The sequence below is a fragment of the Panthera tigris genome, chromosome B1, assembly GCF_018350195.1.
Source record: "Panthera tigris isolate Pti1 chromosome B1, P.tigris_Pti1_mat1.1, whole genome shotgun sequence".
Lineage (NCBI taxonomy): Eukaryota > Metazoa > Chordata > Mammalia > Carnivora > Felidae > Panthera > Panthera tigris.
Genome location: NC_056663.1, coordinates 133,106,193 through 133,129,863, shown reverse-complemented (window position 1 = coordinate 133,129,863; position 23,671 = coordinate 133,106,193). Strand labels below are relative to the sequence as shown.

At 36.6% G+C, this 23,671-nt stretch overlaps 1 protein-coding gene across 7 annotated transcripts in view; it reads left to right on the top strand.

Moving 5' to 3' along the window:
- Positions 1–23,671, top strand: part of PTPN13 (protein tyrosine phosphatase non-receptor type 13) — a 230,931-nt gene that overhangs the window by 192,151 nt on the left and 15,109 nt on the right. For all 7 annotated transcript variants that reach the window (XM_042984235.1, XM_042984238.1, XM_042984236.1 and 4 more), the window contains 11 exons: positions 1,460–1,818; positions 2,947–3,130; positions 5,258–5,416; positions 5,930–6,101; positions 6,202–6,412; positions 9,673–9,743; positions 12,396–12,457; positions 14,886–14,979; positions 15,652–15,789; positions 15,891–15,979; positions 22,711–22,766. In XM_042984235.1, the coding sequence (XP_042840169.1) occupies positions 1,460–1,818; positions 2,947–3,130; positions 5,258–5,416; positions 5,930–6,101; positions 6,202–6,412; positions 9,673–9,743; positions 12,396–12,457; positions 14,886–14,979; positions 15,652–15,789; positions 15,891–15,979; positions 22,711–22,766 (1,595 nt within the window). The remainder of the gene's footprint in view (positions 1–1,459; positions 1,819–2,946; positions 3,131–5,257; positions 5,417–5,929; positions 6,102–6,201; positions 6,413–9,672; positions 9,744–12,395; positions 12,458–14,885; positions 14,980–15,651; positions 15,790–15,890; positions 15,980–22,710; positions 22,767–23,671) is intronic.

Sequence of the window (23,671 nt, the reverse complement as noted above, 5' to 3'; positions counted from 1 at the left end):
TTCATTGAACCAAACTGGGAAGCATAATTCTCATTCTGAGCTAGTTTAAATAATAAAAACGATTTGAGGGGAGCCTGGGTAACTCAGTCCGTTGGGCGTCCAACTTCGGCTCAGGTCATGATCTTGCGGTTTGTGGGTTTGAGCCCTGCATTGGGCTCTGCACTGACAGTGTGAAGCCTGCTTGGGATTCTCTCTCTCCCTGTCTGTGTCTGCCCCTCCCCCCACTTGTGCTCGCTCGCTCTGTCTCAAAATAAATAAATAAACTTTAAACAAGTAAATACATAAATAAAATTTATTTGAGAGTTTTTGCCCTTATTTTTAATACTAGAAATCACAGAGCAAGCAATATGTTTGTCCATTTCCCTTTCTTATGTCAAGGAATAGCTAAAGGATCCAAAATCTATTTTGATGGTTATTTATAAATTACATGCTGATAGGTAGGAATCCATACATAGATGGATAATAATATTAATATAATTGAAGAAGGACAACTTTTGTCCTCTCTACTTTATAGTGTGTTCCATTACCAATAAACATGACCCCTGGGTATGAAAGGCAGCAGTGTCTGGCCCCAGAAACTTTGGTCTTTATGTCCGGGAGAGGGGTAGTTGTAGGATATTAATAGGAAAATATGATTTCTGTAAGGTGTATTATAAACAGCATTTTATGAGACTACATTGATTTTTGGCACCAGATAGGAAGAACTGAGTAGAACTCTCCTCTTAATGAGTATATAAATTGATACAATCTTTGTAGAAAGCAATCTGGAAATACTTAGCAAGGCCTTTCAAAGCATCCTATGTACTGACTATTATATAGAAAATTATAAGGAAATAATGAGAAACTCAGGTGAAAATGTACATACAAAAAAGCTCTAGATTTCTATTGTAGCAGAAAGTTAGAAGCAACTCTATAAAATAAAAGAATTCTGAAATAAGTAAAAGGTATAGCCATCTGTGGGATCATTACATAGTTTTGTGCAGTTTTTTTCAAAGCATATTTAAGGACCTCAGAAAAAACTCATGATCGAAACCTAAATTTCAAAGTAGGCTACAGGGGTGCCTGGCTGGCTCAGTTGGTGGAGCATGTGAGTCTTGATCTCAGGGTTGTGAATCTGAGACCCACATTGGGTATAGTGATTACTTAAAAATAAAATCTTCCATGCTGTTCCACCATCTTGGCTCCCCCCTACTTAAAAATAAAATCTTAAAAAAAAAAAAAAGTAAGATATAATATATAATTCTGATGTAAAGTATAAGTCATATGATATTAGTTGTTATTTTCGCATATATTTATATATGATTTTTCTGTGTAATGAGCATAGGTTACCTTTATTATCAGAAAATAATTGAATATTTTAATAGAAAGTGCTGCTGTTCAGCATGTTCCTTTTCAATTAAGTGTTTTAGCGTTAATATAAGTTGTCACACCCCGATCTCTTTAAATGTGTCCATTACAGACCCCGTTGCACTCTCCAGCACAAGTTCTCCCAAACAACAGTAAAGACTCTTCTCAAGCAGCATGTGTGGAGCAAGGCACCAGCTCAGATGAAAATGAAACGTATGACAAAAACAAGAAACAATGTACATCCAGGAGAGACAGTTACAGTGACAGCAGTGGGAGTGGAGAAGACGACTTAGTAAAAGCTCCAGCAAAGATACCAAATATGAGTTGGAGTTCAGCTTTGCATCAGACTCTGAGCAACATGGTATCACAGGCACAAAGCCAACGTGAAGCATCTAACGATCAGGAAGACACCATTTGCACCATGTTTTACTATCCTCAGAAAATGCCTAATAAACCAGAACTTGATGACAGGTATTGTCACTATTATGTGTAGCACTCAAAGCAACTGCTTCTTGTTTGTGACAGGAGCAGCAACATACATTTCTCTAAGAATGAAATATGTCTGTGTGAACTTCACAGTGATCAGGCAGATGATGGCTATATTGGATATCCAGTTACTGTGACTGACAGTTTTAGTTAGCAAAACCGTAAGCTCTCTAGCCGTTCAGCCTGAGACTTGCTGCTCTCTTGAGTATATTTACTAGTAATTGGGAAAGTTGTTTGTATTTCACCATAATTCATATTACTTACAAGAAAGAGAAAAGACCTATTTTGATACTGATGGGGTAGGAGAATAGGGAGTACTAATATAAAGAGAAGTGATTGGTGGGGAGGAGACAGTTTGCAAAAGGTAAGCATAGAGGCAAAAAAAGGAAAAGACTACATCTGTACCTCTAACAATTATTCATACATTTTACTGTTTGGTTACATCTTTGTGTATATCTAGGTGCAACCATACTTGTTCAAGTTCTTTTGGTGTTTTGGGGCTTTTTTTTCCCCATTGGATCATCCAAAATAACCACAGGAATAAGACTTATATTCTTTTTCTATATCTTCTCTTTCTTATTATGTTGAAACACACATTAGGCTTCTGAAAATATTGGCTTCAGCCTTTAGTTAATGACTAGGAATCAAAAGTCTATTTATTTAACCTGTCTTACTAATTTATGCAGCTTGAAGAGCTTCAAAATAGAATCTGGACAGGGGCACCTGGGTGATTTAGTCAGTTAAGTGTCCGACTTTGGTTCAGGTCACGATCTCACAGTTCTTGAGTTCGAGCCCCATGTTGGACTCTGTGTGCTTTGGATTCTGTGTCTCCCTCTCTCCCTGCTATTCCCCTGTTTGTGCTATCTCTCTGTCTCAAAGATAAATAAACATTAAAAAAAAAAAAAAAGAATGTGGACAGAGAATAAAAATGGGTATTGTTAGCATCTAGCAGACATGAAATAAATTCATAGTCCAGAGTTAGGCAAAAATTAGCTAGGAATGCAATCATAAGCAGACATGAATATGTGTTAAGCGCTTTCTGTTTGTGGCACAAACTTACTGTATTGACATTGAAATGTATTTGAAAATAGTCTTGCTTCTTTCTCTCTGTAGCAATCCTCCTTCCCCTCTACCACTGGACATGACTCTTGGGCAGAGCTATCAACCCCAATCAGAATCTGCTTCCACTAATTCAATGGATAAATATCATATGCATCACATTTCTGAACCAACTAGACAAGAAAGCTTGACATCTTTGAAAAATGACTTAGAAAACCACCTTGAAGACTTTGAGCTGGTGAGTTGTTTCCTCTGTATTAAGAAAATTCTGGGGGCACCTGGATGGCTCAGTTGGTTAAGAGTTGATTTCATGAACTCATGTCATGAACTCATGTCATGTCATGAACTCATGATCTCATGTCATGATCTCATTGTTTATGCGTTTAAGCCCCACGGAAGTCTCTGCACTGACGGTATGGAGCCTGCGTGGGATTCTGTCTGCTCTTCCTCCACTCACACCTTCACACATGCAATCTCTCTCTCTCTCTCAAAATAAATAAACGTAAAAAACAAATTCCATGTTTTGTCAGTTAAGATGTAGTTACACAAAGCTTCCCTTTAGGGAAAAGGCTGTCTTTTTGAGTAGGTTCATATCCAGGTCCAGTAAGTAGATAACATATCTGCTGTGTTTCTCTGCCAAGAATCAGTGGAAAAGACAAAAAGACCTGGAAATAAATCCTGACGCTACCACTGACTTGCTATAATTTGGCAGATGCCTATGGAATTACTTCATTCATCTGAGCCTTAGTAGTTCTGGCTATAAAATGGGGCTAGTAACCTCCTAGGACTCTGATGAGGATTAAAAGAAATATAGGTAGAGTACCTAATACAGTTATCTACTATTTCCCGAATCCTGATGAGTTGCCTATTTAATTTTTAATCAAATTTGAGTGTAAGTTTTTCTCTTCCACACTTTTTTGTATATGCCCAAATGGAATCCTTTACATTGTACAAATAACCCTATAACTTCTGAATCTTTAAATTCAGTTTGGAAGCCAAATCTCCAAGAATAATATCCTTTACATTGATTGAAAGTCAGCCTTTTTCAATATTGTTTTTATTATCCAAGTAATAAATATTTATCATTGGAAAATTAAAAAAACAGATTTAAAAAATAGTGAAACCACTGATAATCTCACCACCTAAAAATCATAAACATTTTGGAGTTAATCTCTTCAGATACTTGGTTTGCCTAGAAGAGTGTGTGTGTGTGTGTGTGTGTGTGTGTGTGTGTGTGACATATACATCTTCAGTTTCATTCTCAGCAATAGAAAATAATCTTTTCGAAAAGAGAAAAAAAGCTTTGCAAGATTTCCTTTAGAAGTGTGTCATCACCCCTGTAAACTATAAGCAACCTTCATATCTCATTCAAAATCTTTTTTTTTTTTTAATTTGAGAGAGAGAGAGAGAGAGAGCATAGGCAGGGGAGAGGGGCAGAAGGAGAGAGAGAGAGAGAGAGAGAGAGAGAGAGAGAGAGAGAATGAATCGCAAGCAGGTTCCAGAGTCAGCATGGAGTCCAACACAAGGCTTGATCCTACAACCCTGGGATCATGACCTGAGCCGATGTTAAGAATCGGATGCTCTAAAAAAAAAAAAAAAAAAAAAAAAAAGGGGCGCCTGGGTGGCGCAGTCGGTTAAGCCTCCGACTTCAGCCAGGTCACAATCTCACGGTCCGTGAGTTCGAGCCCCGCGTCAGACTCTGGGCTGATGGCTCGGAGCCTGGAGCCTGTTTCCGATTCTAGGTCTCCCTCTCTCTCTCTGCCCCTCCCCCGTTCATGCTCTGTCTCTCTCTGTCCCAAAAATAAATAAAAAACGTTGAAAAAAAAAATTAAAAAAAAAAAAAAAAAGAATCGGATGCTCAACTGACTGAGCTACCCAGGCACCCCTCAGTCAAAATCTTTAAAAAAAATTTTTTTGTACAACTAAATGAAGTTGTAATATCTAATCACCTAAAGGCTTCATGTTTTTACAAGAAAACCTTTTCTTTTGTGGCTCTTGGCATCTATCTTAATTGCTCAGAAATAGATGAAGAATTTTCCTACACCTTCCCCTCAAAATATACATCAAAGGATCATCAAAGTATAACCATTCATGTGTCCTTGTTTACCTTGAAAATACAAAAATTGAAGCATGAGTAAGTTTTGTCTCAGCTATCTTTAGACAACACATAGTGTTGCTTCTAAACCCAACTCTTAGATGGGGATACATTCTATCTAGAATTGGATAGACCTAGCTTCACTTGGCTGAGATCAGTCATCTTTTAAGGTTTGATTTCCTCCTCTGCTATTCAGTAGAAATAATAGTCATCTCTGTTCGTCAATGGGCAAAAATAGACAACCTAAAGAGTCGCTGTTTTCTTCCCTAGGAAGTAGAACTCCTCATTACCCTAATTAAATCAGAAAAAGGAAGCCTGGGCTTTACAGTAACCAAAGGCAATCAGAGTATTGGTTGTTATGTTCATGACGTCATTCAAGATCCAGCCAAAAGCGATGGAAGGCTAAGACCTGGGGACCGGCTCATAAAGGTGAGACATTAAAGAATGGATTTATGCAAATGTGGCCAGAGACCAAGTCAGGGCTGGAGAAGGAAGAACAAGAAGGTTGAGTTAATATAACACTCCATTTCTTTGTTTGGTTTATGTTTTCCTTCTCCACCTCTTAAAAATAAAGGCCTTTGTATAGTTAACAGTTTAGGGAATGCTGAAAGTGCCCTTTTTAATTTGAAAGTTCCTCTACTCTTACTTAAAGCATTACATAAGCTGTCTTGAGTCTTAGGGACAGAAAGTTTCTTAAATTACCATGAGGATAAATTTCCTATATTAGCAAAATAATGATGCATTTGTTAGATATTTTACGTTATTATTTCACATGTAATTACTTGCTCATTGTACTTATGATTTCCACAGTAAAGGGAATTAGCAATAAATTAGAGACCATTCTCTTACTGGCTAAGGTAGAGCTAGGGAGATTGCTGTATTTTCATGGCAACTTCTCTTTCCAAAACTGTAATCTATTTTGCCTCTTTCTCATTTTTGTAGGTTAATGACACAGATGTGACAAACATGACTCACACAGATGCAGTGAATCTGCTCCGAGCTGCACCCAAGACAGTCAGATTAGTCCTAGGACGAGTTCTAGAATTACCCAGGATGCCAGTGCTGCCTCATTTGCTACCTGACATTATATTAACATGCAACAAAGAGGAGTTGGGTAATGCACATTCAGGCTGTGTGCAGTGTGATTTTGTTGGCTAGGTTAAAAGTAAATACTCTTAAGACTAAGGAAAACCAATATTTTCTATTCCCTGAAGGTTTTTCCTTATCTGGAGGTCATGACAGCCTTCATCAAGTGATATATATTAGTGATATCAATCCGAGGTCAGTTGCAGCCATTGAGGGTAATCTCCAGCTATTGGACATCATCCACTATGTGAACGGTGTCAGCACACAAGGAATGACCTTGGAAGAAGCTAAGAGAGCATTAGACGTGTCCCTTCCTTCAGTGGTGCTGAAAGCAACAAGGTACTCTGCAATTACTTGTGGGTTTTGTGTGTTTGCTCATGTTTCAGGCTGTTGATCACACCTACGTTATCTTAAAAAGGTATTCCTGAATTAGTAACTCACAGACTAAACTGGCAGTTTATAAAGCTAGAACATACTTCTTAATAGGAGATTCCAAGAGTACTTTAAGTGGATTAGTGTTTGGATTCATATTTGCAGTTGATAATAGGGTAGTTACCACATTTGTCAGGATGTTTTCAATTGCAAGTAAAAGAAAATACAACTCAACAGTGGTTTAAACAATAAAGGGAACTTACTAGTTTATAGGATTTAAAAGTGCAAAGATGAGGTGGTCATCAGGTGAAATTTGATGCAGGCTATGGCTCCATTTTTTACTGTTTTCAATTACTCTCTTTTCTGTGTATGTATTTCCTTCATGATTGTTAAGTGGCTTTGTCACTTAACACATGGCACCGTCCAGAGCAATCTTCTAACAATTCTCACCAATAACCATGGTAAAGCAAGGACTGTCTGTTGCTTGCCTTAGACCTAAATTAAGGCTATCCCTTGAATTGAGACCAAGAAATAAGAATATATCAATTGGCCTAGGCCAGTCCTGGCCCATTCCCAGAGCTGGAACAGAGTTAGTTCTGCCCAAACGTCATGTCTACAGCCAATGAGGCATAGAATTGTCACTTTCACCATACCTCATGACAATTTCACATTGTAAGAAATGCTAATGGCAACTTTTCCTTCACTTAATAATAGAAATAAATTGAAAAAAAAATGTATGCATTAGTTTCAAATTACTACAAATATAGTGGCATAAATGATAAGTTTATTAATAGTTCTGGAGGTCAGAAATCCAAAATGAAAAAAAAAAAAAGATCCAAAATCCAAAATGGATTTCAGTTGGCTAAAATCAAGATGTTATCAGGGTTGCATACCTTCTTTAAGAGGTTACAGGAGAAAATCCATTTCCTTGCCTTTTCCACCTTCCAGAGCTTCCCTTCCATCCTCAAAGCCAGCAGGCATAATACTCTACTTATGTTGTCACATCTCTTTCTCTGACTCTCTTTCCTCCCTTCCTCATTCATTTATAAGGACTTCTGTGATTACATTGGGCCCACCCAAGATAATCTCCTCATCTTTAGATCCTTAACTTACACCTTTAAAATCCCTTTTACCCTGTAAGGTAACATATTGACAGGTTTGGCAGATTAGGATGTAGCCACCTTTGTGGGGCCATTATTCTGCCTACCGTAATGTACACACAGCCAGACTTTCTAAATTACACATTTATGTTACATTTATGTCTGTGATACATGGTGAGTTTTACATAGTATGTCTTTAAAAGTATAGAAAATGTAATTAAATAATTTGATCATAAACATTTGTTCCTTCTAAACCTTTAAATTTGATTGTGTACTTTTTTTCTTTGAATATAATCCCTAGTCTGTTTCCCTCATCTATTTCTTTTTTTTTTTTTAAGTTTATTTATTTATTTTGAGAGAGAGAGAATCCCAAGCAGGCTCCAGACTAACATTGTTAGTGTAGAGCCCGACATGGGGCTCAATCCCATGAACTCCAAGATGATGATCTGAACCAAAATCAAGAGCCAGATGTTTAACCTACTGAGCCATCCAAGCACCCCTACCTCATATATTTCTAAAAATTAGATTGGAATACATTTATTTTCATAGGTGTAGCTGAATGTTAATGAGTGAAAGAGGAAAGTGTTCAATCTGGAAAATATTTTTGTGAAAATTAACATCTCTGTGAACCATAGAGCCAGCTAATTTTTTTGCCTCAAAACTAGTAGAGTACCCTTCATGCTAGCTCTAAAATCACTCTCTTTTGCCCTTCTGCTTTTCTCTTCACTTTAGTCACAACAGATATAGTGGTGCTAGTCACAATTACTTTCCCCTTCATTCTTCTTCCAGCTCTCTCCACTACTATATATATCTACCCTCTTTGAAGCCCACAGCCAGCAATAACAGAGAGGTATATATTTGTGGTAATTGTCTGTGTGTCAAGAACTGTACAGGGTCTGTGGTCTTACCCAACTTGCAAGCTAATAAGCCAGCCTGTTATTGTTTCTTGGATGCTGGTAGAAGGTATGAAACTCCTGGGTCAGAGACAAAATACTTTTTTGGTAACCACAAGCAACAATGGCATGGTATTGGGACAAGTTCCACACATCTTCTAAGTCTCCTGAAGATGACACATGTGGCCTAGTGGATTCCTGCACATGCAGTGGGTTGTAGTACCAGAGAGAAATACCATGAGAAGAAGAGGAACCCTGCCCTTCATGGCAGCCTGTAAGAAAACCTGCTTTTTATTTGGAGAAAGAGCCTCCCTCATCCCTCAAGCTTGCTCATCACAAACATAGCCTTGAGAACTGGCCCATATAAAAAGCAGTCAGGGCCTTTCATTTCTAGGGTACCCAGGAAGAATATGTAGGATGTGTAGGGCCCATAGTAAATTGCTTCTCCCAGCACTATATACTTTAGGCAACCTCCCTTTTCTCTCAAGTACTAGCAGTGTTAAGATTGCATACCAGTCCTCTGTTTCCAAGGTGATGTCTTTAACAGTTTTTCACATTGGGTGGTACTATCCTTCTTATAATCTTTTAAAAATATATATATATACATACACACATATATATATACATATATATGTGTATATGTATATATATAATGTATATGTATATATATGTATATTGTATATGTATATATATAATGTATATGTATATATAATATATGTATATTGTATATATGCATATATGTTTATATGTATATATATATAATGTATATGTATATATAATACATATGTATATATATTGTCTAGATTTTCACTTTAAATAACTTTTTTAAAAGCATGTATCAAGGGTTTCAGATATACAAAACTTAGTCATCTATAATTCCTAAGTTATCTTTGAACCATCACCTGAATGACAGTGAACTAAGTTATTAGATCATGAATATTACAAGTGTTTTAAATGAGGGGAAATACAGTAATGTGTTAATCCTAAACCCAGAGAAAAATTATGTAAAGAAATGATTCTTAATCTTTTTTGGGTCAAGAATATCTCCCTCTAGAAAAGAGGTAGATGAAAACTGATAAATATTTTGTCTACAGCTTCCGGGTGCCTAGACCCCCTGAAGCCTATCTGGAATAAAATTCTTGTGGCTCAATAGTTACCAAGTGGTTTGAAGGGTATTTAAACAAACATCTTAAATAATTTGGAATTGCCTTTTTTTTTTTTTTCTATAACACAGAGATGGCCATCCAGTGGTCCCCAGTTCCAAGAGGCACACTCTTGCAACCCCACAGTCAACCAAAGTCAACGGTAAGGATACATTCATTTTGTGACACAAGTCGTTATGCAGAGATAACTATTTTTTTTTCCCAAAAGCAAAATTGGAGACTATCACTACAGTGTTTTTATCACCCTTCCAGAGTGCTTTTCAGGATCTAAGTACAAAAAATCACATTTAAATAAAAGCATCTCTAAAATTCATTGCATAATAGGAAATAGTTGAGCAGCATGGACCATGGGATTTACAGCCAGATAGACCTGAGTTTATAAGTTCTGTGTGCCCTTAGGAAGTTACTTGATCTGTATCCAAGCTTCTATTTCCTATTAGTAAAATAAAAATGTTAGTACTATCTATCTTATAAGGTTATAATGAAGCATAAATGCAATAATAATATGTAAAATGCTTATCATAATGATTGTCACATAGCAATTTATTCAGTTATTGAATCTCTTCTGTGTGCCAGGCATTGGTCTGGGCATTGGGAGCATGGCAATGAATACACAAAGTATCTGTCTTACATCCTAGCATAATAAAAGAAATTGTAGTATTAGTGGTCGCGACCCCTGCTAACATAAATTTAATGCTTATTCTTCAGAATAAGCATTCTTCTAAGTGCATTAGTCCTCAAAACAACCCTGTGAGAATAGTGTTACTATTATCCTCCGTTTATAGAAGGAGAAACTGAGACACAGAGAAGTTTGATAACTTACCCAAACTCACAGAGTTAATAAATGGGAGAGCCAGAATTTAAACCTGGGGTTTCTGATTCCATGCTCTCATTCACATAATCAGGTTCAGTAAACGTAGCTTCTGATGCCCATGATAAGAATGATAGACGTGGGAATGTGGTTGAAATTAATGTATTTGAAATGTGAATTCAGTACTTCATACATAACTAAACTTTTAGGTTATCAGGCAGTAACATCTACCAAAAGAATCTCACTACTACAGTTGTAGTTTATCTTCAAAACACTAAATTACATCTGTTCCCCTCCTCGCCAGTTTTCTTGAATGCCTTAGGGATCTCAGCTTCTCTCTAATAGCTCCAGTTCACGTTAAGAGGGACTATCTCACAGAACAGTCAGGAGAGCATTTTTTCTAGTGACTTACGGGTAGTTACTTGTTGCCTGTTTGTAGTTTCAGAGCTAAAGAGAGCTAAGCCCTGCCCACCTTGTAGAAACTGCCTAGTGAACTGTCTTTATGGGGTTCTCTCACTTGACTCCCTTAGAACTGATCCTTTATGAGTTCTGAAAATCAGTATCAATAATAGGAACTCTCTTATAGTGATGGGAATATAAAATGGTACAACCATTTTATAAAACAGACAATTTCTTTAAAAAGTTCAGCATGTGCCTCCCATATGATCCAGCCATTCCACTCCTTTTTGTTTACCCAAGAGAAAAGAAAGCATATATCCATACACAAAAAACTGTACATGAATGTTTTAGCAGCTTCCTTTGTGAAAGCCAAAATCAAAAACCACTCAAATGTCCAAAAACTGCTGAATGAAGAAACCAATTGCAAAATATCCAAACAACAGTACTATTCAGTAATAAAAATGGTCTGGTACTCATAGCAACCTAATCAAAATAACCCCTCCAAATAAGACAGCTGAGTGAAAGAAGTCAGACAGAAAAAAGTTTATACTGTATGATTCCATTTATTCAAAATTAAAGAAGATGGAAATCATAGTGACCGAAAGTAGATTAGTGGTTGCTTAGAGACAAGGTGAAGGGCAATTAGGGGAACAGGAGGGAGACAGTACAAATAATAAGCTATGATGTTCTGAACTATTCCAATATGACTTTTTGAACTAGTAGTTTATTACTGGTATGCTCTTTCAGTACTTTTCTTGGAAGGTTGATAATGTTTTATACCTCCTGGAAATAATATTAAAAAACATTCTTGACTGTTTGTAATAACATCATCCACATAATTATAGAAATTCATGTCTAAAAATTTCATGTCAACCTTCATCTTTCTAGGTGGAATTATTTTTAGGTCATTTTCAAATAGAAGTCCTTGAGTACACAGATGGGTACATTTTTTTTCTTTTCTGTTCTTTTCTTTTTTAACTTTCCAAACTCTGCTATATGTTTCAAAGTCTCTTAAAGATATAATTTGATGAATCAAATTATTTTTAAATATGATTTTTAACTGTAATATGTATTACATTTTTAATGTAATATGTATTGAATCTTTGTACTGGTGGCTAAGAGTTAAAAGTAACATTTGGTTTAGACATATATTAAAAGTTCTGTTTAGTTGTATCCGTAACTTACTTTACTGTGTTAAATTGATAGCCGTTATGAAATGATATGAATGGCGCACTATCTTTCCTTAAATAGTGAAGTTAGTGTAGATCAGTACCTGTGATGCCTCTCCCATTCAGTTGAGAGAATTTACATTCAGTGTCTGATACTAGAACCATTCAGACCGAACTGAGCTTTTGTGCAGACTATAGTATTTTCTTTTAAGAAATTAGCTTTTTCCTTGGGATAAACCCTTTTCTAATATTTGATTTTGTGTAGCTGGTTTTAAATCATTTTGCAATATGACCTCTTTTAGTGCACTAATGAAAATAAGAACATGCACAGAAGTGTGGGTTTTCTTTCACTGTTTTGATGTCCCTATTGGGTTCCAACTGGCTCTTCTCTTACTCTCTGTGTTGTTCCTTTCAGGTCACCACACTGTGGAGCCTTGCCACAAGCCTGTCCTCACTCCTAGTAATTCATCCTCCAAGGTAAGGAAAAGGCTACCTTCTTCCTGTCATACTGCCTTATCTAAATACCCAGCTTGTTTGTGTCTTGAACCAAACTGATTTCGCATTTAAATATTTGCCTTTTTTAGATACACGTACTGATATAAGGAATATATTTTAGGGAACTAAATAGACCTTGCTGAATAAAGCACACAGTGTAAAGGTCCTACATGAGCAACCCTACATCATTTGGCACATATTCAGCTCTTATATAAGCTAATCTCTTAAATGGATAGCTTCAATACTTAGATCTTTTTATGAAAGTTCACAGTTCTTTTGGTTGTGTGTTAGATACCCAGAAGAGAAGAACATACATAATTAAGAGTAGAATTGGTCCTTTGAGTTAATAGTGGTCAACAGTGACCCTCAAATGACAATCCTCTACTGCTAGTAAGGAAAAACAGTACTGACAAAAGAAATAGACATACTTGCTTTTAGAAGGACATGGAAAATGCTTTACCTCATAATAAAATGTAAGAACCTAGGGGCGCCTGGGTGGCTCAGTCGGTTGGGCGTCCGACTTCGGCTCAGGTCACGATCTCGCGGTCCGTGGGTTCGAGCCCCGCGTCGGGCTCTGGGCTGATGGCTCGGAGCCTGGAGCCTGCTTCCGATTCTGTGTCTGCCTCTCTCTCTGCCCCTCCCCCGTTCATGCTCTGTCTCTCTCTGTCTCAAAAATAAATAAACGTTAAAAAAAAAAAAAAATTAAAAAAAAAAAATGTAAGAACCTAAATCATTTAAGATTAACAAAGAAAAATCTGGAGGTGAATTAGCAAAGCTACTTTAATACATAGCTGAATTCCACTTCAAGCTTTCTCTTTAAGGCTATGTGTATGCCCATTCATTTGGCTAACATTTCTTTTTATGATTTTCTTTTGGCATGTAATGAACATTCTAAAACGATCCCAGCTGGATATCCACTTTGTGGAATTGTTTAATCCCACACACATCCCATACAGTCTGAGCCCCACTATTTGAATGCCTTTCCACATAAGCTCCAGAGCTGAGGCATTGGTCTCCTAGTAATCTGAAAATCCTGTCATCTCAGCAAAATCTGGACAAAAGCTGGATTTAACATAGAAGGAAAATTTAGTGACCAGAAGGCCAAAATTCCATGCCTTTCACCTCACTGGTCCAGCAAGTCTTTAAAAGATATTGCAATAGAAGAATTATTAGGCAGAAATGATTGGAGCACAGAAATAAAAATGCCTTGGTCTTGGTATGTTTGTGGATTGAGAGAAAGCAAGACCCACTATTCCCTGTTTATTCATAAGGTCTACAGTTACACAGAGCTGGAACACCTGGATTTTCATGTATTTCTAGTGTTAGTCATGTTGTATGGTGCTTATTTTCTTTTTAAATATCAGCATGTTGTTGAAAGGGAGAAGGGGAGAATTTCTTTTTAAGTTAACATAAAACACTCAGAAGCTAGGACCTTGGTTATTCATGGTTGCAAACATTTTTTGTTGGAGTTAAAGTCTTTCAGGAAGTGTCTCAAGCAATACTCTGTCCTTGATGCTAATGTCTGTGCTATGAATTTCTCATGAAGATTGGAGTTTCACAATCCAGTAAAATCTGACATTGTGTAACCATTATTTATGAAGAAATAATTCTATTGCGTCTATCATTTCTACTTTTTATCTTGATAAAAAGAGTAAAATCTTTGGAGCAAACCACCTTTTATTTGTATAAAATTATTTCATTTTATCCTAACCATCTAATTTTGCATTTTTACCCAAATCATTTTTCTTTCAATAGGCCATGTACCATGAAGTGTTCACAATTTACCATTGAGTTAGAAAGTTAAATTCTGTTCAATAAGTAATTTGTAGTTATGAATCCATTGTTATTCTTCTTAAATTGAGATGAGATTTAGACTAGACTTAAAAATCTTTATATCCAACAGTTGACCAGGATGTGAAACTGGAGTTTATGTCCAAGTCACAGCTTCACAAATACTTAAAAGATTTTTTCCCTTTCCCCAACTTATTAGTTTAGTAATCCTATAAAACTTTTAGAAAAGATTTAAAGGAAGACAAGTCTCATAAAATATGCCTCAAAAAAGAGATTTCTGCACTCAAATAAGCTTAGGAAATACTACATAATAGACTCTTGGCAACTCAAAATTTATATTAGTAAACACTGTGAGAATTCTTAGAATAGAAATACTGATTTGATGTTGTATTATCTGCTGTTTCCAGAGGTTTTTGGTGATGGAAAGTCCCATTCTCTTTGTACATTCCATTGTACTGATGTTTCCTAGAAACATTCATCTATCATGGAGAGATATCAAATGGATTATGTACAAAGAAAGAGGGAGAGAAGGACACGATGGGGCAATCTACAGTCCCTCCCTAATCCTGGAAGTTAGCAAAATAGTAAACTAATGATTTGCTCTGGTTTCATACTTTAGGTTAATGGGGAAGAAATAATTGAAGTTTTGTGCCCTGAAGGAAAATGCTCTACTTATCAGATGAAGGGATCAGCAGACTTGATTCTCTCCAAAGGTAGTTTTTCCAAATCAGTCATCCAATTACTCTAAATGTCCTAATAGTTCAGGTAATAAAGAAATATTAGGTATTGGGCTTACATGTTTCTATAGTGTAACAAGGAAAGATTGTTGTTCAAAGAAATAAAAGAACAATGTAAAATTAATTATTGTTCATTGTATTACTGTACAAATGTGCTGTATCCTAATATTAAAAATATTTTTAGATGATTAAAAAGATAGCTGGTTTTGTTTGAATAGTGTTTCTTACATTCCTTGGAAGCAGCAATTCACAGGTAACCTAATTAGAAAATTTTTCTTGGACATGTATGGGCTACCCTATTATATCCTTAATTTTTGTAACCTAACTTCTTGAGTTTCTTTCATGAATTAGTAATTTGGAATCAATTTAGGAAAATAAGCATTAAATTCTTGATGTCTCATGGAAAGATTTATTCACAGACATAGATTTTGGTTTGTTCTTTTTAAGCTACATTTGTGTGATCTTCTGTCACAGCAGCCAGAGGAGTGCTAGAACTAGAAATGGCTGGGTTGCATCAGTCTAACCGCTTTTCCAATCATGGCTGCCTTTCAAAGTAGATGCTTGAAATTTGAAAGACCTGATGTAGCGTCTCTTTCTCAAATCAATATTTTTAAAGTAAAATCTCATATAAAATTACTGTTTTTCAAGAATCTAATGTACAAGAAGATGATATTTATGATGATCCTCAAGAAGCTGAAGTTATTCAGTCTCTGCTGGATGTCGTGGATGAGGAAGCCCAGAATCTTTTAAACCAAAATAATGCAGCAGGAGATGTCAGTGTTCCAGGTAGATGAACCAGAATGAATAAGTTGGTACACTAAGGAGTGCAAGAAGGAGGCCTCTAGGAAGCATTTTAATTTCTCTTGGCCCACTTATTTCTTCCCCAGGTTCATTGAAAACCAATGGCAAGTTATCTGAAGGGAGAGCAGAAGATACAGACTGTGATGGTTCACCTTTACCTGAAGACTTTACAGAGGTAAGGATAAGAGCTAGATAAACACCATAGGAGGTTATCTCTTGTTAGAATTATGTATCTTCTTACATAAAGTTTGTTTTCTCTGCTGAGGCCTTATCTCTGCCTCCACCAACCCCCCATTTCTGATTTTCCAACACCACTCATCCCCTGCCCCAACTCTGGCATTTGCAGGTTTATGTTTACTTGTCTGGTTCCTGTAGACATTTGACTTTGCAGCCTATCCTAGTGTGCTAGGGCTGCCACAACAAAATACCACAAACTGAAAGACTTAAGAAACAGAAATTTATTTTCTCACAATTCTAGAGGCTGGAAGTCCCAAGGTGCCAGCAGAGTTGGTTTCTGGTGAGACCTCTCTCCTCCGCTTGCAGATGACCACCTTTTCACTGTGTCCTCACATGCCCATTCGTCTGTGTTCATGCACCCCTGGTGTCTCTTCCTTTTCTTATAAGGACACCAATCCTATTGGATTAGAGCCCCATCCTTATGACCTTATTTAGCCTTAATTACCTCCATAAAAACTGTCTCCAAACAGTCATTTTGGGGTTAGGGCTTCAACCTGTGAATCTTGTGAGGGACACAATTCAGTCTATAACAATCTATTCTTTAACAAGTTATAAAATATAATTAAATAAAATTTCATTCACAATAGTTAAATAAAAGTATAGGCATAAATTCAACCCAAATGTACAAAAACTATATTATAAAAACTTTAAAACTCTACAAAGAAGCAGAAGAAATATTAAAGAGAAACATTTCTTATTCCTTGATAGAAAAACCCAAAATTTAACTTCTCCCTAGATTTACCCATAAATTAATATGGTCCCATAAAATATTTCAACTTTTTTTTTAATGTTTATTTATCTTGAGGAGGGGAGTATGAATGGGTAAGGTTAATAATGATGGGTAATGGGGCAGATAAAGAATGGGTAAGGGGAAAGAGAGGGGGAAAAGAGAGAATCCCAAGCAGTCTCACTCTGTCAGTGCAGAGCCCAATGCAGGGCTCAATCCCATGAACCATGAGATCCTGATGCTGAGCCTAAATCAAGAGTCCAACACAACTATCTGAGCCACCTAGGATCCCCTTCAACTTTTTTTTAATGAGAGGCAGACTAGCTTGGTAAAATGATTTTAAAGTTCACTTGGAAGAAATTAGGATGTAAAACTGTTCAGGACAAATCTAAAAATTAAGGTTTATGGAAGGAGAATATTCCTACCAATTATTAGTAAATATCATGTAAGTTGTTCTACCACCAAAGTGCAGATAGATCCCGCAAATATACACGTTGAGAATTCAAGATGTTAAAGACCAAACATTTTGGGACAGTCCATCCTTTAAATTTAATAAATTGACGCTTGAATATATGGGACATCTGCTTCAGAAGAGATTTTGACTAATAGTAAACAAAACAAAGAAAGTGAAAAAACAAATTCAGGAAAGGAGAAAACAAAGTACTAAGATAAAAACATGAAGAAGTTATATTTGTATCAAACTCTAAATGTGTTAAAATCACTATGGAAATTATATTCATAAGCAGACAAATTCAAAAAAGACAAATATGACTAATCTTCATAGCTGAAAGGAAGACTAAGCCAGTATTCTGGAAACGTTTTCTGTTTTATTTAAATTTCTAGAATGTTGCTACATTTGAGTAGTTTTAAGAGTTACCTAGAATTTCTGAAAATATTTAGTTTTTCATAAGTATGCTTCTTTGGGACCACCCTAAACAAATTGTAGATTATTTATTGAACTGGCTCATAATAGTGTGTTCTTCAACCCTGGAAGTTGTTTTGGTTTTGTTTCTTTAACTTTTATAATTGAAGTGTAGTTGAAATACAATGCTCTATTTTCAGTTATGCAACATAGTGATTTAGCAATTCTATACATTATGCAATGCTTACCACAGTAAGTGTAGTTAACCACCTGTCATCCTTCAAAGTTATTACAATGTTATTGATTCTCTTTCCTGTGCTATACTTTTCATTTGGTGACATTTTTATAATTAATTAATTTATTTTAGGTAGCTCCATGCCCAGAATGGGGTTTGAATTCATGACCCCAAGATCAAGAGTCACATGCTCCACCAATGAGCCAGTCAGGTGTCCCATGACATTTATTTTATAAAGTTTGTATCTCTTAATCCCCTTCACTTATTTCACCTATCCCCTCAGCCCTGCCCCCCCTGCCAACCACCAGTTTGTTCTCTGTATTTATGAGTCTGTTTCTGTATTTTGTTTGTCTATTTATTTTTTAGATTCCACATCTAAATGAAATCATATGGTATTTGTCTTTCTCTGACTTACTTCACTTAGCATGATATCCTCCAGGTCCATCCATGTTGTCGCAAATGGCAAGATCTCATTCTTTTTTATGACTGAGTGATATTCCATCATGTGTATATACCATATCTTCTTTATCTATTGTTAGGCACTTAAATTGGTTCCATATCTTGGCTGATGTAAGTAATGGCTGCAGTAGGGGTGCTTGTCTGGCTCAGTTGGTAGAACACGCAAGTCTTGATCTCAGGGTCATGAGTTCAAGCCCCACATTGGGTGCAGAAATGACCAAAAAAAAAAAAAAAATGTTTCAATAAACATCGAATATGTGTTTTCATTTTCTTTGTGTAAATACCCGATAGGGAAATTACTTGGATTGTATGTACAACCCTGAAAGTTTTAGGGTTTTAACCCTGAAAGTTTTCTCATGAGTCAAAAGTTAAGCTACTTTTGACATTATAAATGATATGATGATGATATTATAAATAGTATAGTATCACACAGGGTCATTTGTCACTGTCTTGTAACTTGTCACTCTACACTTAACTACCTTTTAATGAAGTACTTCAGGCCAATGTCTGAGCTTTATTTATGAATGAAGGAATGAATGCCAGTCATATACATAGTGTAAATCATCATCTAAAGTTTCAAAACTATTCACTTAGCTATTGCTGAACTCGTTTGACCCTGATTAAGCTGGGGATAACAAGGTAAGAAGGTATATCAGGGTTTCTGTCCTCAATTTGCTTGTATAGTCTAGTAGTCAATTTGGGAGCTGTACAATGTAAATAAGTAAGTACAATTTTTAAAACTATAGTAAAAACATGTCCTGAGAAATGTTTATATGGAATGCAGAGAATGTTACAAAGAATTGTGGAATAATAGGGACTATACAGGAGTTGATGGGTATGGTTATTAAGGCTTCTGAGAGAATTAGCATTTTATTTATTTATTTTTTAATGTTTATTATTGAGAGAGAGAGACAGAGCGCAAGTGGAGGAGGGGCAGGCTCCAGGCTCTGAGCTGTCAGCACAGAGCCTGATGCGGGGCTCGAACCCACGGACCGTGAGATCATGACCTGAGCCAAAGTTTTAGCATTTTGAAGGTATTCGGTAGGTGAGATGCAATAGGAAAGAGCATTCCATACTGAGGAACTGCTTAGCAAGGACATGAAGGTCTGGATCAGCCTGGGACATTCAGGGCACTAAATCATCGCAAGTAGGGTGTCATGTGGTATCTTGAAAGCTAAGACTGAAGAGATAGGGAGGGGTGAGTTGAGCAAGTGACTTAGATGTCATGGCAAGGAATTTGGTCTTTCTACACCTCTGGACAGGCAACTTTCCTGAGAGAGATAGAAACATGTCCCCCATTAGCTCAAAACATCTAAGATGGAGAGAAGAAAGGCATGGCCTCCTAAGACATGACATCATTGTGCTGAAATACATCAGCACACTTCCTATGTTGTTTCTAATACTGGTTATTAATCAGTAAACAATAGAAACTTTCAGTGGCTTTCCATCACCTATAAGATAATCATGCTTGACTGACTGTAGGATCCTGGCTTTATGGGCATTCGACTGATGTAGTCACACAGCCCTATGCTTAGAAGAGCTCCTCATGTGCTGTGCCATCATCTTGAAATTCTCAATTTTTTAACAAGATATCCCATATTTCCATTTGACAATGGGCACCACAAATGATACAGTTTGGTCTTGGACCCAGGAGATATCTCTACTCTTCAAGTTGCTGGATCTGGATTCTTTGAGCAATAGGATAACAAACCAACCTTCAGATGGGCTGGCCATGGTAAAATCTAAGTCTTTTCCTTGAGGCAGTGCTGCAGCTGCCTTCTCTTCCAAGGAGCCTACAATCCAGAATGAGAAGAGAGACCGAAGGCCATCTCCTTGACCCAAACCTACCCCATACACAGGTGAACTTTGCAAAATAGTGGGAAATTTTTCTTTAAGTTTTTAAATTCCAGTTAGTTAACATACAGTGTAACATTAGTTTCAGGTGTATAGTTTAGAGCACTTCCATACAGTGCTCATCATGACACATGTGCCCCTTAATCCCCATCACCTATTTAACCCATTCTTCCACCCGCCTCCCCTCTGTGGTAAACCATAGAATTTCTTCTCTATAGTTAAGAGTCTGTTTCTTAGTTTGCCTCTCTGGTTTTTTCCCCATGATTGTTTGTTTTGTTTCTTAAATTTCACATATGAGTAAAATCGTATGGTATTTGTCTTTAACTTATTTCACTGGGCATAATACTCTGTAGCTCTGTCCACATCCTTGTAAATGGCAACATTTCATCCTTTTCATGGCTGAGTAATATTCCTGTGTGTGTGTGTGTGTGTGTGTGTGTGTGTGTGTACACATACATATCTTCTTTATCCATTTATCAGTCAGTGGACATTTGGGCTCTTTTCATAATTTGGCTATTGTAGATAATGCTGCTATAAACATGGGGGTGCATGTGTCCCATCAAATTAGTATTTGTATGTCTTAGGGTTTAATTACCCAGTAGTGCAATTGCTGGATCATAGAATAGTTCTATTTTTAACTTTCTGAGGAAACTCCATACTCTTTTCCAGAGTGGCTGCACCAGTTACATTCCCACCAACAGTGCAAAAGGGTTCCCCTTTCTCCACATCCTCACCAACATCTGTTGTTTCTTGTATTTTTCATTTCAGCCATTCTGACAGGAATATTGATATTGGAAAATTGATATTGTTGTAGTATCACTATATTTTATTTCCAATTGGGTTTTATCTCACCATTTTCATATTAATAACAGTTGACTCTTATAAAAGGCTTTATACTTTTCAAAAGTATCACACTCATGGTAGATTCTTAGACCAGGCTTTTGATGGGAAATACAAAATCCAAATGACTTGACTTGGAAATCAACCCAGACTAAAATTATCAACTTGCAGAAACAGGTAAGATCTAAGAAGCTTCCTTTTAGTGGATAAAAGCTTCCTTTTATCCGTGGATAAAAACAAGCTACATTTTTTTTCTTCCTCCATAGAAATTCTGCATTTTCCTCAAACTGAAGTTCATATCAGAATAACTTAATTATAAATACTTCTTAAGTCTAAAGGTCTATAACTGAAAGATCGTATTAAAGATTATTCATATCTTGGGGCACCTGGGTGGCTCAGTCGGTTGGGCATCTGACTTTAGCTCAGGTTATGGTCTCACGGTTCGTGGTTTCAAGCCCCATGTCAAGCTGTGTGCTGACAGCATGGAGCCTGGCGCCTACTTCAGTTTCTGTGACTCCCTCTTTCTCTCTGTTCCTTCCCCGCTCATGTTCTGTCTCTCTCTGTCTCTCAAAAATGAATACACATTTTTAAAAAAAGATTTTTTATATCTTTATTAAAGAAGTGAGACAACCTTCCGTGGCTCAGGCATAAGCACGTGTAGGCACACAGTGGTAACCAGATGTGGTTCCTGCCCTTGTGGAGCTTATAGTCTAATGAGGAGGACAAGACAATGATCAAATAAACACCCAAGTAAACATGAAATTACAAGTTGTGATAAGGTCTATGAAGTTTAAAAAGAAAAGAAGCGGTGCCTGGGTGCCTCAGTTGGTTTGACGTCCGACTCTTGATTTCAGCTCAGGTCATGATCCCGGGGTCATGGGATTGAGCCCCACATCGGGCTCCATACTGAGCATGCAGCCCGCTTGGGATTCTTTCTCTCTCTCTCCCTCTGCCTCTCTCCCCACTCGTGCTCATGCGCTCTCTCTCTCTCTCTCTAAAATAAGAGAAAAAGAAAAAAAGTGCTACAAATAAAAGCAAATGGATTATGGAGGTAAACAGCAGCCAGATAATTCAGGGTCTTGAAATGAAAGGACTGTCCCATTTGTTAAGATAATTTGTCCTAATAAAGATTGGAATGTAAGATTTATTAATCATCTAAGAATGAAACTTGTCATCTTCTGATTGTAGCAAACTGCACTTGCAGTATTTGGGTCTCTGAGACACCATGCTCACTTAAAGTATGAGCTGATTGGTCTATGTTCTCCACAGAAGGACCCATCACTTTAATAATAAAAGGGCAAGATAATTTAACACACTGAAAATTACTAAGATTTTTCTGGAGAGCCCATTTTCAGATTTTAAAATTGAAGTAGTGTAAAAATATATACTGAATATGCATGTCTAATCATACTTCAGCTATACATCTTGTCTTCTCCTTACCTCTGTACCATTAATATCCCTTATGAGACAATGAAAAGCCAGTCAGTAAGTGGGACCAGCAAAACTCTTGGGCCACTGAAGATGCCTTAGCCACAGTTTGACATTAATTGAATGTCATACGTGTGTTTGTTATATGAGGATGGACATGACAGAAAATATAGGAAATAAGTAACAGAAACAAATTGAACACTGAGATTGTTTGATTTTTTTTTTATAATGGGCTAATGTAATTTTTATTTCTCTTTATTGTAGTCTATCAAAATGAATGGCTGTGAAGAATATTATGAAGAAAAAGTAAAAAGTGAAAGGTAAGAAAATAATCCCTTAAAGTATATAACAGGGGCACCTGGGTGGCTCCATCAGTTGAGCATCTGACTTTGGCTCAGGTCATGATGTCACAGTTCATGAGTTCGAGCCCCATGTCAGGCTCTGTACTGACAGCTCAGAGCCTGAAGCCTGCTTCAGATTTTGTGTCTCCCTCTCTCTCTCTGCCCCTCCCCCACATGTTCATTCCCTCTCCTTCTCTCTCTCTCTCTCTCTCTCTCTCTCTCTCTCTCTCTCTCAAAAATAAATAAACATTTAAAAAAATTAAAGTATAAAAATTCCATTGCTTTTTAGAAGTGCTCTGAGGTGGGGGTACCTGGCTGACTCAGTTGGTGGAGCATGTGACTATTGATCTCCGGGTCATGAGTTCAAACCCCACCCTGGGTGTAGAGATTACTTAAAAAATAAAATCTTTAAAAAAAAAAAAAAAAAGGTGTTCTGAAGATTTTCATTTAGATGTTGCTTTTGAAATTAATTTATTCTTTTCCAATGAAATGAGAATGTTGACTAAATTATGGACCTATGGCTGAATATTAAGAATGTTTTTAAAATACTGTTATAAGGGTTCAGGTGGCATGTGACAATGTATTTGTTATAACATTCCTCCAAAAAACAGTATCCTTGACCATGGGGAAAAAATGAAAGAAAGGTCTAAAAGGGAAAGTGCCAACAATGAGGAAAGTCTGGCAAATATCTGGGCCAGCTGCCAATAATTGTAAAGATACAAGCTCTTCCCTGTTAGGCAAGGGAAGGGGAGGAAGGAGGTCGGGGAAACTAGTATATCTAATTTATTTGAATGGCAGTTAGAAACCCTATTAACATATAAATTTTATCTACATGTTACTAATTCTCAGATACACTTTCTTTTTGATTTTAACATTTCTGAAAT